This window comes from Sminthopsis crassicaudata, chromosome 3 (genome assembly GCF_048593235.1).
Source record: "Sminthopsis crassicaudata isolate SCR6 chromosome 3, ASM4859323v1, whole genome shotgun sequence".
Taxonomy (NCBI): Eukaryota; Metazoa; Chordata; class Mammalia; order Dasyuromorphia; family Dasyuridae; genus Sminthopsis; species Sminthopsis crassicaudata.
Window position 1 is genome coordinate 80,637,969 of NC_133619.1, and position 18,080 is coordinate 80,656,048.

An 18,080-nucleotide genomic window follows, 5' to 3' on the forward strand; every position below is an offset into this window, starting at 1 on the left:
AGTGGAAAGACCACTGGACTGGGCAGCATGATTCTAGTCCTGGCTCTACCACTAACTAGCTATGGGACCTGGAGCAAGTCACTTAATGTTCCTGGGCCTCAGTTTCCCCATCTGAACTAGATGACCTAAGGTCCCTTCTGGCTCTAATAATTTTTAAGAATCTAAGTAAACCCATTTGGGGATGCCCCCCCCCCTTAACACCAGTGAAGGTGGAATTCCCAGCCAATGAATTAAGTGTAAACTGATGGAAATTAAATGCCTACCTTCCTAAATACTTGGATATTGCCTGCTACCTTCTATATAAGGCTGTTTTTAGTGTCATGGTGAGCCCCAGGACACAACATGCTCCCTTCACTAGAGAAATATGTGGTTAAGGACAACAGGAGAGGGATTCTAATATAAAGGCAAGTGCTAGAATAAGAAAAAAGCTTAAAATAAAAGTATACATAATCTCCTATCTCACCAGAACTAAGAACCTCATTAAGTTGCCTTTGTTTTTTCTAGGCAGTACAAGATACTGATGAAATTGTCAGCTACATTATTATCCTAGGGATGAAAGAAACCAGTAAGTTATTAAACAAAACCAAAAAGGGGTAGGGGGTATCCTTCCTGATGACACAGAATCAGTCCCTCAGAAACATGCCATTAATACCAGCAGCTTGGTTCCCCTAACTAAACTTCCAAAAACAAGGACCACTGAGGGGAGTAGAAACAAAACAACCAAGCAATGGAAAACACTGCTGAACAAGAAAAGAGGAAGTTCGTCTTTATCAATCCAACAGCAGGCTGAGCCTTGCAGCACCCTCAATTGGCACTTTTTAAAAGTTTATGTCATCTTCACTCTAAGGCCATAGAATAAGGAAGTGTATTTTCTTTCATATCTCCATGGAAATCAAATACCAAAAAAGGAACAGCCATATTGGGCTGCTACTACTACTACTACTACTACTACTACTACTACTACTACTACTACTACTACTACTACTACTACTACTACTACTACTACTACTACTACTTGTGGGGTTTGGGAAAAAAATAAAATCAAATACAATCTAGGAAAACATGATCCAGAAGGAAAGGATTTAATTTGGGTTGTGGCCCTAGAACACTTTATTATGGACCATGATAGCATTCCCCTCATCTCTAGTGACAACACTGCTGAGGGCTGGTCAGTAGCTTTTAGACTTGGATCACCTTTGCTACAGCACTCTGCACTGTTTCTCAAATTTAAGTTTTTCCAAGCTTTTTTAAAAAGTTAGTTTTTCAATAGGACAAAAAGGGAAACTTACAATTGATAAAATTGGAAACAGCACCCTCACTATTAGTAGCATGCAATCTATGAAATATTACATACATTAAATTCTCCAATTACTCTGGGTTTTGATCACATAGAATCCTTCCTAGACAAGCTATAGAATTCTAAACTGTACAAAATAAAAAATATGCATGAAATCCAACAATTTTTTTTTTTTTACACATCAGTACTGAATAGAGCAAAAACCAGCAGCAATTGACCCATGGACTCCCTCCACAGTGACTGTAACAAGATGAAAAACTTCACAAATGTCATTAGCAGACAGCAAAGAAAACACTGGTCCAAGAAGTAAAATCCATTCCTAGAAAAAACCCTAGGCTTATCTATCTCTGCAAGTCCAGCTCAGCTGACATTTGTTTTTGTAATTGAATAGGATGAGTTGTCAGATTACCTTTTAGACTTCAAAAATGTGTCTGCCTTGCAAACCCACTAAGCACTCTGAAGCAGAAAATCCTGCAGGTATGAGTAGATACTGGGAATAGCTCATTTAAGGGACACATTTTTTTTAAATTAAGGTATATACCCAGTACTAATCACCCACCACCACCAGCACTCCTTCCCCCACCCCTTCAAAAAACAAAACTCTTAGGGGCACAGCAATCCACTTCAGGCAGTAAAAGAGAGTCCCAAGCTTATCTTAAGTCAGCCACAGATTGGTTCTAAAAAGGAAATAAAGGCTCAAAGAGATACCCAGTGCTAATGTTGTTTGGGGAGAAAAAAGGGGTTTTGGTCAAGTTCATTTAATAGGAGTGCTCAGGCACAGGTGAGTAAACTGATGAGCATATAGGACTCCCAGCTGTCAGAAGACCTGAAAACAAGATCACTAAATGACTGTGAAAACAGGCAGTGTGGAGTTTTATTGATAAAAGAACTGTATAGTTGGGCCTCAGTTAAAATTTTAAAGAAGCTTTGTGGTCAAAGCCAGGAAATCTCCTTACCTGCTAACACTTTGTCCACCTGTCACTCAAGTCCACTAAACTAGAAGTCAGTCCAAGCCCGCTCAACACTCCTGCCCTGGCCTAGCCTGGGCCTCCTTCATTGTGGCTGAGTATCTAGAACCCTGGTCAATAGGATCAGGGGGAATGGAACTGGTCCCGATCTCAGATCATTTCTTATTTAGAACTACCATCCCTTACCAGGATTTGGGGTCTCTGGAGATATTTCTTAAATTAACTCTGTGGAAAAATGAAGGTCAGAAATGTATTGCTCTTCTAAATCCAAGAGTTGTATTTATTGTATAGACAAAAGAATTAATAATTTCTGCTACAATCTCTGTTTAAGTTGAAGAAGGTCTAGTCTAGCCCACAGAACTGGCAGTGCCAAAACTTGACCTACTAAGCTCATTTTAATACTGCAGTTTTAATATTTAATAGGAAAAGGTACCTTATTTTTCAGTTGAAAACAAGTCTCTCAAGGGTTTTGTTCTGAATTCTTTTTTGTTTTTTAAATTTTTCTACAAGTACAAAGGGGAAAGCAGCTTAGACAGTTGTCCAAGTTAGTCTTTAATGATCAGAGAGAGTAGCAATCCTTTAATTCCCATTGTAGAGACTTGCCAACAGATCTAAAAACTGTTTGTTCTTTCCAAATAAAGCTAATAAGATTTTCTTCCATACTGCAAAACTAAGGGAGAAAAAAAAAATCTACTCTGAAGTCATTTTTTTTCTCCTCAAAGCTTTAATGCCCAAAGTTAAGTTTTCATCTTGACCATTAATAAGAACATATGTTATTCAAGTGTTAACTTAAAATCTTCAGCCTTGATCCTCAGAACTTGAAGGAAATATAATCTCCACTTCACTTCACTATACCCTTTGCTATGGGATAACTAAGCCTTGTTATAAGTAGTCTGGATATATAAGCCATCAGTGACAATGTAGTATTTCAGAATACTAAAAGTAAATTTGTGGCACCAGTTAGCTAGCCTTAGGAGTCCCTAACACTTTCTAAACTTCATCATTTTAATGACTTAGGCTGACAATTATAATGACATACAAATCAGTTTTGCATTCATTTGCTTTCAGCCACAGAGTGCTAAGAAATTGCAAATTCTAACTGCATTAAACAAGTAAACAACCTGGAAAGCCTTTTATGTTAACTTTCAAATACATTCTGTGGATGCCTCATCTTCAGGTGGAAGAAAAAAATGACTAAGATGCCCACTGAGTTATAATGTTAACAGCATGATTATCTTGGCATTTTTAATGCCAAGCACTAAAGCTTGGGAGAAAACCTCTGGATTAGATATGATTCCTGAGAAAGATCCCAGATTCTACCTCAGTATTTTTTTTTCTCTGTTTCAGTTACATATATAGGTCATTTCATTTTCTACATACCCAGAGATGAATAGGTCAGCTTATTTACTTCAAAGAACTTAGCACAGCCACCACTAACCATCAGAAGATCCATTTGTTCGTATTTAGGTCACTAAATTGCTTTTTTTATAATAAATTTTTAAGCCAAAACACAGAAGCAGTTTTATTATCCTTCATCCATGAGTATATTCCCCAGAGCCTTGTGTAAATCTGGAAAGCCCCTAATAGTTGCTTTTGATCCCGGAACAACATAATCAATCTTCACTCAGAATAATGCATGATGGACTCCACATAATTCCCTGGAAAGAGCCCCGTCACTCCATTCATGACTCCCTCATACCAACCATCATCGTTCTTCTTGATGACATAAATGATAGCTCCTTCCTGAAATGAGAGCTCATCCTCTTTGTCTTTTGTGTAATCATAAATCGCGACAACTAGAAAAAATGAAAATATGAAATATGTAGGAAGAAAAAAACAAGGAGTTTCTAAGTTACTCGAATAACACAGTAATTTTCTAAAAGCAAATAAAAAGTTCTGCCTGGATGTTGATTACAGACTCAGGTTGCTCAAAATAATAGACTAACACCTTAACTACAAGAAACTTCAAGTGTCCTTACGATCTTGGTTCAAACTTACCTGGTTATTAGGACTACTACAATGACATTATAAACATATTTTGTGACACTGCTAAGCACAAAACAATTCTTGTCTTAAAAGAGCTCACAATCTAAATACCAAGGATATGTTATTCTTTTTTAAAATTTAAAATAAATTAGAGGAGGGTTTCTTCAACTTCTTCCATTCATGATCCTTTTCATCCAAGAAATTTTTAAATAATCCCTAATATATAGGTATATAAAAGAGGTATACAAATTAAACATTTGCTAATAGTAAATCATAATTATAAGACCTCCACATTCAATTACATGACCCCATATGGGTTCGCAACCTACAGTTTAAGAAGCTTTGAATTAGAAAACTATATTTCATTTTCAGCAGAAGAGTCTTCTCCATTGCCCTCTAGGATGAAAACATCCATTCTCTATCACCCAAGTTTTTTTTTTTTTTTAACCTAATCTTAGCATCTTTGCAACTTTAGAAAAAATTTTCTTCAATTTCAATCTGCATCTATTCTGTGTTATCTTGAGAAAATTCAAGATTAATTATAAAGTCTCAGACTTCTTAAAAAAAAAAAAAAGAAATTAAATGAAATACCATGTCACAATTGGAAAATATAAATACTAATTGATTTGATGAAAAATTAAAGTTTCTTGTCCAAAATTCAAATGGTTGTCAATTAAGCTCTGAAATAGCTTATGTCATGAAAGGAGAAAAAGATAACATTAATATTTTATCAGTCAATTCATAAGCATTTCTAAGCACTTCCAGGCACTGTGCCAAATTTATTGAAAAACAGGAACCAAAAGGATATAGCCCTTATACTATAGGAAATATAATGTCCATATACTATAGGAAATATATATGAAATACATACACAAGGTTTGTACAGAAAACACTTTTTTTTAAAAAAATGTATTTTGCATTTATATAAACTCCTTTGGGATAAGAATTTACTAAAGAGTAAATTTTAATTGATGTTATCAATTATCATTATCAATCAATAAGCATTTATTAAGTACCTACTATGGGCCAGACACTGTAATAAATTTGGGAGATATAAAAGGGAAAAGAAAAAAAAACGGTCCCTCATCTAAAGATGCTCACAGTCAAATGGGGGATACATGAAAACACATGTGTTCAAACAAGATACAGACTAATGGGAGAAAATTAACAGAGGAAAGGTACTAAACACTAAGTAAGGATCAGAAAAGATTTCTTAGAGAAGGTGGGATTTTAGTTAGGACTTAAAGGAAACCTGGAAGAGGAGATGGACAAGGAGAGAATTCTAGGGATGGGGAATAGCCAGTAAAAACTTCCAGTCAGGAGTGTATATTAAGTTTATATATATAAATATGTGGAAGAGAAAGCAGTCAGAATTAAGTGACTTGCTCAGAGTCACACAGCTAGTAAGTGTTAAGTGTCTGAGGCTGGATTTGAACTCAAGTCCTCTGACCATCAGGGCCAGTGCTCTATCCATTGCAGCATCTGGCTGCCCCAATGAATAATTTTTAAAGAAAAAAGGAAAAAAAAAATCAGCAAAGTATCAAAATGTCAACAAAGTCAGAAAATGTGTGCAATGTTCGACACTTGTGGATCTCCTACCTCTGAACAGGAAGACAGAAGTGTCTCCTCCTATCTCTTTTTAGGGTCGTACTTGTTCTTTCTGATTCTACAAGGCTCACTTTTTTAGTTTAGTGTTGGTGGCTATTTCCATTTACATAGCTGAGGTAATTTTGCTTACCATTTTCTTGGCTCAGCTTTCTTTGCTTTGTAACAATTCATGTTAATGTTTCTTTGCTTCCCTGTAGTCCTCATCTTTGTCCATTCTTACAATAGAGCAATATGCCAGGACATTCATGGGCCACAATCTGACCATTTGCCAATGAACAGACATGTACTTCCCCCCTGCCACCTTCACCTCCCAATGCTTTGATACTGCCAAAAATGCTGCTATGTTTCTGGGGTATATGAGGACCTTCTTTCAGAGTTACCTTTTTGGGTATAAGCCTACTAACAGAATCTCTCAGTTAAAGAGCAGAAACATTTGCATATTATTTATTTGCATAATTCTTCACTGTTTTCTAGAAGAGGTTCTCTACCATATCACGGCTCCAATGATAATGCTTTACTTAGGGTGCACCTACATTATAACAACACTCTACACTGATTATAACCATCTTTTGTCATCTTGGACAGAAAGATGTTTAATTTTTTTTTTTTTTTTTTTGCTGGGACAATTGGGGTTAAGTGACTTGCTCAGAGTCACACAGCTAGGAAGTATTAAGTGTCTGAGACCAGATTTGAACTCAGGTCCTCCTGACTTCAGGGTTGGTACTCTAACCACTGTAACATGTTTAATTTTTACTTTTGGTTCCCCAAAGCTCAGCAAAGTGCCAAGAAATATTATTATTATTATTATTATTATTATTATTATTATTATTTAAATAATGTTTACTGAATGAATGACAGGCTTCAATACTCAAAGTGAGCAATACTAGCAGGATGCATTTCTTGTTTTGCGCCTTCCTTCTTATTAGCAAAGTCATGGAACTGTGTTAACTTGTCAGGTTCTATGGAGGATTTTCAAAATGTTTTTAAAATATGCATGATATTATGCATAAGTTGCTTAAGTTGGAGAAGTTCAAGCTGGAAGAGTCTTCAAAGTCACATTTGATCTACTGACTCAAATGGTGCTAAGATATGTTTTTAAGTATGAAAATTAAAAGTTATGTGGAGCACCTTTGTGACAAAAGGTAAGAAAAGAACTCCTAACACAGGGAGTTGTCTGCATGAGCAACTCTATTACTCTCCTAAAACGTTAATAATCTTTTCTAAAAAGGCAAACATGTCACAAATCAATGTTTTGTTTTGTTTTTTTAATTGTAAAAAAGAGTAAAGGAAAAAATATCCATTTTTCATTTACTGAAAGCAATGAATGATAGGGAGGTGAGCATTTTTAAACAGCAATTGATGTATATGCTTTTAAGTTAGCTGTTAGTCAAACAACTAATCAAGACTTACCAGAGTTTTGCCTTCTTTGAAATCTACTTGGATGTTTATATTTTATTCAGCATAATATTGAAAAAGAAAAAGGTTTACATGTCTCCCATTATAATCTGGCTTCTGACTTCATCACAGCATTCAAATTGCTTTCTCCAAAGTTGCTGAAGGTCTCAGTCCTCATTTTCCTTCACTTCTCTACAGCTTTTGACACTGCTGATTGCTCCTTTCTCAGAACTCCTTTTTCCAAATACCACTCTCTGCTGCTCCTCCTCTTACCTTTTTCATTCCCCCTAGGTTTTTTTTGATTTGTCTCTTGCACATCACTCTCTAACCATGGATGTCTCTTAGAGGTCGGCCTTGGCGCTCTTCTCTTCTCTTTCTAAGCTACTTCACTGAGGTGATCTCATCAGTTCCCACAGATTTAGAGTCGTCATCTCTAGGCTGATGATTCTCAAATCCACCTCTCCTGCCCCCACTCTCTGCTGACGTCCAGTCTCGTGTATCTCCAATTAACTGCCTGTCAGATGTGTCAGACTGGACGACCAGCAACTCAACATCGGACTCAACATTTTGAACTCACTGTCTTTCCCTCCAAATGCTTCCCCCCATCTTTTAGCACTTAACTGTAGGGGCACACCATCCTTCCGTCCCTTCCTCAGGCTCACAACTTAGGAGCCCTCCTGGACTCCTCACATCCAAGGACTATTGATTTCATCTTTGCAACCTTTCTCTAATAGTTCCCCCACTTTTCTCCTCTGACCCCACCTCCACTATAATACAGACCCTCATCATCTCATGCTTGGACAACTACAATACTCTACCACTGAGGTCTGCCAGCCTCAAGTTCCCTCCCCATTCCAGTCTATCCTCAATTCAATCACCAAAGGGATTTCTCTGAAGAGCAGGTCTGATCCCATCACATTCTACCCCTTTCCCATAAACTCCATTAGCTTCCTATTACCTCCAGGACTGAATACAACTGCTCTGTTTGGCATTCAAAGTCCTTTCCTATCTTTCCAATCTTCTTACACTTTACTCCTTACATCTGCCTAAAAGACTATTTCACAGAGAATTCACTCCAAGAAAGCATTCACAAGGAGGTCAAGAGGCAAGACAAAGACACTCTCAAGATCTTTCTGAAGAATTCTGGAATCAACTCTGAGACATGGGAGATACTGTTACAGGGCTAACCAGCATGGCGCACCTGCACCCAAGAAGGCGCTGTGTTCTATAAAAGCAAAGCAGAAATGTGGCAGCTTAAAAACAACAAAAAAACCATGAAATGAAAAAATTTAGAGATATCTCCATTCCAAATGTTCACAGGGACTATTTGTGCCCTGCCTGTGCTAGAGGCTTCCAAGTTCATCTTGGTCATACTGTACCTTGATCACAATATGGAAATGTCCCTTTGGTCCTCTTCAAGAATAAAGGACCTTACTTCCCAATATGGACATTTCCATCAGTGATCCTGGCTTCCTGGCTCTTCCACAAACAAGAGACTCCCACTCTTGGCTCTGAGTACTTTCCCTGTCCCCCATGCTGCAATGTTCTCCCTCCTCCATTCTACCCACTGGTCTGCCATGCTTCCTATAAGTCCTAACTAAAATTCCACCTTTTACTGGGGACTTTTCCCAACCTTAATTCTAGCACCTTGTCTCTCTTTCAATTATTTTCCCATATAGTTTGTTTTGTACACATTTGTTTGCATGGGAGAGACATTAGATTGTAAGCTCCTTAAAGACAATGACTATCATGCCTAGCACATAATAGGTTTTCTGACTAATTACTTTGGGAGCAGTTGAAAGCTTTTCTTTGGACTGAAAATGATGCCACAATCATTATCCCTAAAATTACTTTTCTTTCAAGAATCTTTTTCTGGGTGAGCTGAATGTTCTCAAAGATGTTTATTTATTAGTCATGTTAATCTGATAGGCAATGTCTAAACTAGTTTTTAATTTTCTTACTAGTTTCATTTCACCTTATTTTTTTTTTTGCCTCATATATAGGAATGATTCCCTTAAAAACACTCCTAAATTTATTTACCTTTCAAGTGAAATGAGTCATTAACAATGTTTCTTTCTTGGGAGAAGCTTTTTTATGGCAATCCTTATTCTTAAATTAGATATCTTGATTCACTACACTACTAAAATTACAATTTATAATTTTATAACTAAAAAATCTTTAAATATTCATGGGAATCAAAGAAAAGCCACTTCCTTGCCTTAAGATAAAACAACTAGTCACTGTTAGATGAGAGATGAAAGACAGGTAGGTACCATGAACAAAAGATGACAAGAATTTTCAAATTATAATCTAGCAGTGCTTTTTAAAATCACATAATCTTTAAAACTGACATGAGATTTTGAAGACTCTACCACAGAAAGAAATTTACTTGGAAGCAGAGAGACAATTTGAGATTGTTTTTAGTTACCAATAGAGTTCATTTCCATTCAGAATTAATTTCTTTCTCCACATATCACTTAATATTTACCTTTTTCTAAATAAGTCCTGGGTGCCCAGGGAGGGTCCTCTTCAGCATAGGGATCACTGTACTCTACCACAGCTGCCTCCTCCTCTTCATAATCTTCTGGTGGTGGAGGTGGAGGTGGAGATTCATCAAAGACTGGTTCTTCTGTAGGAGGTGGAGGAGGAGGAGTATCTGAAACTAATAAATCATCAAAATGATAAAAATATACAAAAATACTGATTTGGATTGTTTATCATTCTAATATTGCATTATCCTAGAATTCAAAATAAGATTTGAAATAGACATTACTAAAAAAAAAAAAAAAAAAAAAAAACAAAAAAAAAAAACAAACCATAAGTTAGAAAGAAGACAAGAGACAGTTTACTAAAATTTTAGTGTCTAAATCTTCAAGCCTGATATTCTTATAGATCACCTTGGCTTCTAATTAGGATCTCCAAATTTATTCAAGCTAACCCTTAACTGATGCATGAATTTTACTGATACTGCTTTTTGATAAGTGCTTATTTATTTAGCCTCTGCTTAAACAAATCCAGTACTGAGAAACTGTCTAAATCAGCCCATTCCATTTCAGACTACTAATGAATAGAAAGAGCTTCCTTGAAATGAACAGTTATGTACCTCTTGGGAATGGCTACCTGTGGAAAATTGTTACTCATCTCCCCATCCCACACATGGGATACAAAGAACAAATCTAAGTCCTTTCCATGTTCCAATATTTGCATACAACTACAACTGTGCCTCCAAATCTTTTCATCAGGATAGCTTGATGTTGTGGTTTTAAGCTACCTTGATATCCTTGATCATTTTTCTGGATGTGGTCTCACTGGGTCAGTATACAACAAACTGTTACTTCTCTTAATCTTAAATCCAGTATTATTGATGAAATCTAATCTTATTTTGTGGGAGGAGGAAGAGGCAAATGGAGTATCACATTTTTGACTCATTTGATCTTGCAGTCAACTAAAACTTCATCTCTTTTTCAGATGAAAAATTTTCTAGCTACCACCTTCTAAATTCTAAACTTGTATGGGTTTTTTTTTAAACTTGAGTTTAGGATTTTACCTTTGTCCTCATTAAATTTTGGCTTTTTAAATATAACCCATCTTTCAAATTAAAAATTATTTTAAAAATTTAATCAAATTATATGACTAAAGAGTCAAAAAACATACTAGCTATTTCTTTAGACTTTTTCATCTGCAATCTCATAAGCATTCAAGCCCCTGAAAAATACTGAACAAAAAGGAATTATAAATAGACCTGTAGCATGCCTCTAATAACATATTTCTCCAAGTTAAAGCCAACTTAAGATTGGATGCACAGAGTAGAAAGAACACTGGCTCTGGAGCCCAAGGATCTTGATTCAAATACTATCTCTGTTGCTTATGACTTGTGTGACCTGAGACAAATTACTTAGCCTTTCAGGGCCTCAGATTTCTTATCTGTAAAATGAGGGGTTTAGACTTACATTTGAGATCCTACAAGTACTAATAATCATCCACTTAATGAACAATTTGGGAATTCCTCTTTTCTTCACTCCAAGTACAAAAGTCCAAATGTGGCAGGATTTTTTTTTTTGCCCTTTTTGAGGACTTCATTTATGTTTCTTCAAAGACCATCTATAAATTCTTTTACGTAGCCTGAATTTCAATTCAATTGGGTCAGGAGACTTGAACTAATTGAGTAAGCAAGAACCTAGTGTGAAGTACATTATTTCTTTAAGATCTTTCCGCAACAAATAGTCAAAGATAAAAAGGATAGAAAAAATGTTTTGTGGAAAAAAGAAATACATTTATATATACAGGGTGTGTATGTATGTATATGTATATGTATATACATATATATATAGAACTATAAATATATGTGTATACATATATATAGTGTACATATATATATGTGTATACATATATGTGTATATATATATATATATTTTAGATGTAAAGTATAGATCACTACTACCATTAAAACCTTTATACTTAATAAGTATATTTTATCATACCCCGACAAAATATCTATATGAAACAGCCTTCAAACTGATATTTTGGGCAGTTTAGTCTATGGTGTGGCTCTGAGGACTTCGGTTTCTTTGCCAACAAAATAAAATGATACCTGGATTGTGTAGGCACTGTTTAATGTTTCAAAAAAAAAAAAAAAAAAAAAAAAAAGCAAAACAAAATCTCTTATTCATTAAAAATAAGAAATGTCCAGTGTGAAGAAAAAGTTTCTTAAGGGTACCAAAAAGATAATCTTGCTGAAGATTTCCACCTTTATGATTTATGATACTTTATAATTAAAGGGTAAGCTTTTATGACTAAAAGGGAAAACGAGATATTACATCAAGATCTGGAGAAAAGTGAGTTGTCAATGTTTAAGTAAAAGATGAGTCCCTGGAAGTCAAAAGGCTCTTATTTAAAGCATTATGAAGACTACTAGAAGGCAAGAAGCATCCCGTTCTGATGAGATAGCGGCACATGCTGGAACATGAATGACTGGCTGGGTTGGACTCTATAGCTAAGATGTACCCAATTTGACTTGGTAGTTGTTTGGTTTTATTTAAAGAAAACTGCTATTCATAATGAATTAACATCTTCTGAATCTTTTAAGGATGAAGATTTAAATTAAATTTAAATTTAAAAGTGCAAAGGCAGAAGCAGAAGAGAGGAACAACGAGAAGGGAGAGAATGAGGAGAGGAAAAGAAACAAGAGGATAGGATTTCTCTAGTTGAAAAGTCATGAAATTCAATGGTCAAACGATAGGTAAGAAACAGTTCTGTTTAAACCATCCTGAATGGGCCAATTGCTGAAGATAACATTCCAGAGTTATTTAATCTCAGAAGCACGAGTTTTACGCCTCAAGTATTTGTATCAGATGCCTAGAAATTTGTGAAGTTAAATATGAATCCCCTCAAGTGGGTTACTGCTAGGAAAGCAATGGTCTATCTCTACAACCTCAGCTTGCTAGTGTGAAGTTGGAGGAGTGAGCCAAATCCAAGCAGTGTCCGCCATAACTGGGAACAATGTCCCATGTGTTATAACATAGGGGTCTCTACAGCACAGTGTCTGTAAGGACAAACCCTACTGGAACACCCTGTCTAACTCCGGAGCACTGAAATGAACTAGATATGTATTAAAGGTGTATCATATTTGTTCTACTCCTTCCTTTCTGAAGATCATTGTCCTTCGAATAGAATGTGTAAGGAACACTACATAAGTTCCCCTTTCATTTTTTTTCTGTTAATTTTCCAATTGGTCCTAATGTAGCTTTAAAAGCCCTTTCTGTCCTTAGCATTCCAAAAAATCTGCGTTCATTCTGGGCTATACCGTTCCTGACAACTCTCTCATACAACTAAACATGTTCATACATATACATACCCCAACATACCCACACATAAAACTACTCAGAATCAGCTGGAATGTCATGTTCAAGGGAACATCAGGGAAGCCAGTGCCCCTGCATTCAAGAGTAAGAAGAAGGGAAAGGGGAGGGAAGGGAGTGTAAGGTAACAGAAGACTGGAAAAGTTGGCAAGAGCCTAGTTAGGAAGGGTTTTAAAAGCCAGAGAGGATTTTATATTTGATCCCAGGGATAGAATGAAGCCAAAGAAGTTTACTAAATGGAAAGATCAATTTAACAGAGATTGAGCCCTGCAAATCTGAAAGACTGGTTTCTAACACTGTAATGCTCATGTCAGAAAAGTACATATTAGAACCCAGTTTCTTAAACTGTGGTTCGAAGCCACACGTGGTTACCTACATGGTGTCTTATAATAGGCCTATATACCTGGGGTCACGTAGAAATTTCTTAGGAGAAAGGGGATCAAGAATGAAAAAGTTTAAGAAGTTCTGTTTTAGAGGATGTAAAAAAAAGGAGCCAGGAAATCACTTTTAAGTTACCTTTTATTTTGCATTGTAGGGTGGACCCATCTCATCATAAATTCTGTTACTAGTGACAGATGCAGCAATGCTCCTGTGATTCCAAAGCTAGATTCTATGGCCTCCTATTTGTTGGAATATATGGAAGAGCTGCTAAAATGCACGGAGATCCAACCAAGAATAGATCTCCTCTTGTGAGAGGATGATACAAGGAGACTAAGAGCAGTTGCTGTTCTCTGACCTCTCTGAGAGGCCATCATGTTCTCTGACCTCTCTCCTCTTTCCTCTGCCTCCAATTTATCTCATTCCCAGTCCGCAACACCTGTGTCAGCAAAAGCTGCTCTGCAACTCCTTCAGATGCTATGATTCACAGCTGTAGAGGCTCTCTGAGAATTGACCTGTCCCTTAACACCTATTATTGCCAGAATATAGAATAATGTTTTATGATATTATCTTTTGGAGGCTCATCTGATGAAAGAGGAAAATAAACTCAGTTCAAAAGATATTTATTAGAAACCAACTATGTGAGAAACATTGTGCTAGAGATCTGCAAAAATTTTTAAATGACAGTTCCTGCCTTCAGGAATCTTGCAGACTAAAGAAAGGTATGAGATAGGTAAAGTGATAACCATAATGCAAGTTAAAAGATGTTTAATACCTAGGAGAGGTGGATGTGAAGTCAGAGGAAAGAGGACCTGGTACCTAAGTTCAAAGTCAGCTCTGCCCACCTGACCACTTGGCTCCTTTCTCTAGGATTAAACTTCTTAATTTGTAAAAATAAGGGGACTGTACTAGTCTCACCTTTCTACCTAGAAAATTATGTCATCTGACCTGGGCCTTCTAGAAAGAAGACAAAGATTTCAATAGCTAAAGGAAGGGAGCAAAACAATTCAGGCACAAGACAGAGGAGGGAAGGCAGAACAGTGATTGCAGTTGGACTAAAGCATACTGTAAAATTAAAACTGGAAAGGAAGCCTAGAATCTACGTGTTGTGTGTGTGTGTGTGTGCGTGCGCGTGCTCGCGTGCACGCATAAGTATGAGTGCATGTGAATAACTTGTTCTTTTTCTTCTTCACCAAGAGAAGTTGTAGTTTTTGAGTAAGCTTTATTCTTAAACTGTCTTCCCTTTTAGTGTCTCAAACCATTGCAACCATAAGTCTTTCCTTCAAACTCTCTGAAACATGTATATCTTAAGTCTAAAAAACAGGTCTAAGTAGTTCCAATATTTCTCTTTTCAGATATCATGAATTCTAAAATGATAAGTTTTCTATCCTTCTTACTCCTATCATCCACAAGGAATACTGACCAAAATTATTGATGATAGTGCAGAAATGGATGGCTAATATGCTATACAAGAGAATTATGATTCAAAAGATCTTCACAGGCTCCAATGTTAGGCCAAATCTAATGAAATTAATTTAAGAAAGACAAATATGAAGTCTAATGATGTGGGTTCAAAAATGTATTTTTTTGAATACAAAAAAAGGCATGATTAAAGAGCAGTTCAGGTGAAAAAAAATGGGAGTTTTAACAAAAGACAAGCTTAAGGAGTCAAATGTGATATGGCAGCCAAGAAAACTAATGCAATCTTACACAAATTCAGATAATATAAATATAGATATTACAGAGAGATCTAACAGATAACATAAAAATAATATGCAGACAAGCAATATAAAATTCTCTCTTTGACTTTTAAGCTTTTCATAACCTTGCCCTATCCTACTTTGCTATTCTTGTCACATAGTACATCCCACCCACATCCCTTTTACCTTTCCACCATGCTCCCTGGCAGGGTCTTTCCTACCCCTACTCTTCCCATTTGCTTTTCAACTTCCTTTTGTATGCAGTCTTTCCCCATTTAATCTCCTTGAGGGAAGGAACTTTTTTTTTCTTTTTGGGGGAAGGTTTTGCACAGCCCCTGACAAGTAGAAGGTGCTTAATAAATTTTTGCTGATTGACTGGATTTCTTGCTGCTTTCTTAATTTCCACACTCCATCTCTGAAATCTGAACATCTTCACTAAGTGTCCCCTAGGCCTGGCAATTCCCTCTTTTTACCCCCATCTTGCTTCTGTCAAGTCTCCTAGTTCCATCTTCTACAAGAAGCCTTTACTAGTCTTCTTAATCTTAGTGATCTAAAGGATCTCCAGCCTAACTGGTAACATACCTGTTTGTACATGGCTGCTTTCATGCTCTCTTTCCCATCCCGATTAGACTACTAGTTCCTTAAGTTGAAAAGAAGGACTATCTTTTGGCTTTCTTTGTATCCCCAGAATTTAGTATAGTTCCTGGCACATAAGAGGGAGCAAATAAAGACTGACTGACTGAAAATTAATACTCTTATGATCTAAAATTTCCTAAAACACTACTTTTAATAGCTTCTTTAGCATAGTACCTGACCCACAGTAATAAATGTTTACTGACTGGTTTCTACATCTGTGAATTAAGTTAAATTCAAAGATGAATGTCAATTTAGAAGCAGTCCTGAATCATACCAAAAGTAAATGAGACATTGTTATCTTCCTGAACTTTCTCCCTTATTTCTTGATTGTGAAAGTAAAGGCCTGCGGAGGATTTCAAAAAGTTTGAAGAGGATAACAGTGTAGTGGCATAAACACTGCTTTTTATTCTTATACTGACCAGTTTATTTTTTGCTATACAAAATTTACAAAATTATAAAACTATTCATGGGGAAAAAAGGTTGGATCGTTTTTTGAGAACAAGTATGATCATTAGGTATACCCCCATCTAGATGTCCCAAAGGCACCTCAAAGTCAGTAATTGGAAAATGGAATTTATCATCTTTCCCCAAAACTTATTCCTTTCCTTAATTTCTCTACATTTATTGGAATTCTTCCATTTACCTATATTCATAATCTCAAAGTCTACCTCACTCTTCTCAATCAATTAATGAATCTTGTTGATTTTTGACCTCCATAAGACCTTTCACATCTTTCTTTTCTTCACTCACATAACCATCACCCAAGTTTAGACCCAAACTGCATTATTCAAGCAGTCTAGTAACCGGCCTCCCTGCATTCAGTTTTTCCCTTCTCCGTTTATCCTTTAGCTGTAGTTGCTAAATTAATATTCCTAAAGCACAGGTCTGACCATGTTACTCCCCAACTCAAGAAGCTCCAGGGCCTCCTACTGCTTCTAGAATGAAATAAAAACTTCATTCTTTAGCATTTAAAACTCCACACCACCATGACAGGTTGGTTACATATTATTCTATGTCACATGCTCTTAAATTCCATCCAACTCCCTGTATGTCATACATAAGACTCAGTCTCCTTCCCCCAACTCTGTACAGACTGTAACATAAACCTGGGATGTTCTTCCTCTTCCTCTCAGCACCTTAGAACCTCTACATTCCATAAACACTTGGCTCCAGTGATATCTTCCAGAAATCTTTTCTGATTTTTCACACATTTTTAATAGCTCCTTCCCCCACCCATACTTTATATTTAATATGTATATATTTTAAGTTTACTCCCAGTAAAATTCAAGCTTTTTGAAGGTGGAGACAGTCTTGTTTTGTCCTTGTATACTCAGTGCCTAGCATTTTGTACTTGTACTCTCAAGTATCTAGCATAGTGACTGATACATATGAGGAGATTATACACTCCCTGTTGAATTCAATCACTCAAAAGTATGGCCAAAATTACCAATTTGACAATTACTAAAACAAGCAAAAATTTTATATGCACTTTAAAAACTCCAGAATTTAGTAATAATTTTAAAGATTTAGTAACTTTTAAAGGAATGAATTATATCTCCTCTAAACAGACAAGTAGACTCACAAAAAAGGGGGAGAAAGGCCAAATAAGTAACAATTAGAAAAGATCAGTGACACATAAATACCTTTCATACCTATAATCTGAACAACAGCATAAAGAAGTAAACTTACTATTTTCTTGAACTCTGGCCACAAATCCCATTAAAGGCAACTGAGGAGTTACCTGTAGGATGGATGGAGGAGGAGGAGCAAGAGATGCTGAAAAAAAAAAAAGGGTGGGGGAGGAAGGTGGGGCTCAAGTTATATAAAAAATAAAAGATAACACAATAAAATTAATGGATAAAGACAAAATGCCACTCACTATTCAGAAATATTTGGTAAGATGTCATGTAGACCCCTTTTGAGTGGGAAAAAACCCAAAACAAAACCCCAGGTGAGCCTTTCCAAAACTTCAGTTTTTCAAGGAAGTGAAGTGTGGAGCCTATGGAATCCATCACAAGGATCATACTCACAACCTTTACAACTTAAAACTTGCCATATCTTGTCTTCCAATGTCACATGCTTTAGAACCCAAGATTAGCACCATGTCATCATGAGATAATAGAAAAGGATATTAAAGGATATTCTATACACAGACTTTAAAATTAAAGCAAAATTCACTTTTTAAATGTATTTACCATAAAGGTTCCAATCAGTATTTGTCACTTATTGATAACAAACACACATCATCTCTTGA

At 36.1% G+C, this 18,080-nt stretch overlaps 1 protein-coding gene across 29 annotated transcripts in view; it reads right to left on the minus strand.

The window, feature by feature from the left end:
* Positions 1–3,760: 3,760 nt before the first annotated feature.
* The window catches only part of ABI2 (abl interactor 2), a 112,135-nt gene continuing 97,815 nt past the window's right edge, over positions 3,761–18,080 (minus strand). For 15 of the 29 annotated variants that reach the window (XM_074298983.1, XM_074298993.1, XM_074298979.1 and 12 more), the window contains 3 exons: positions 17,516–17,602; positions 9,743–9,916; positions 3,761–4,061 (listed from right to left, as the gene is read on the minus strand). In XM_074298983.1, coding sequence (XP_074155084.1) covers positions 3,886–4,061; positions 9,743–9,916; positions 17,516–17,602 — 437 coding nt within the window. In that variant the 3' untranslated portion in view covers positions 3,761–3,885. The remainder of the gene's footprint in view (positions 4,062–9,742; positions 9,917–17,515; positions 17,603–18,080) is intronic. The other 14 variants (XM_074298996.1, XM_074298988.1, XM_074298995.1 and 11 more) reach the window with 1 other exon arrangement.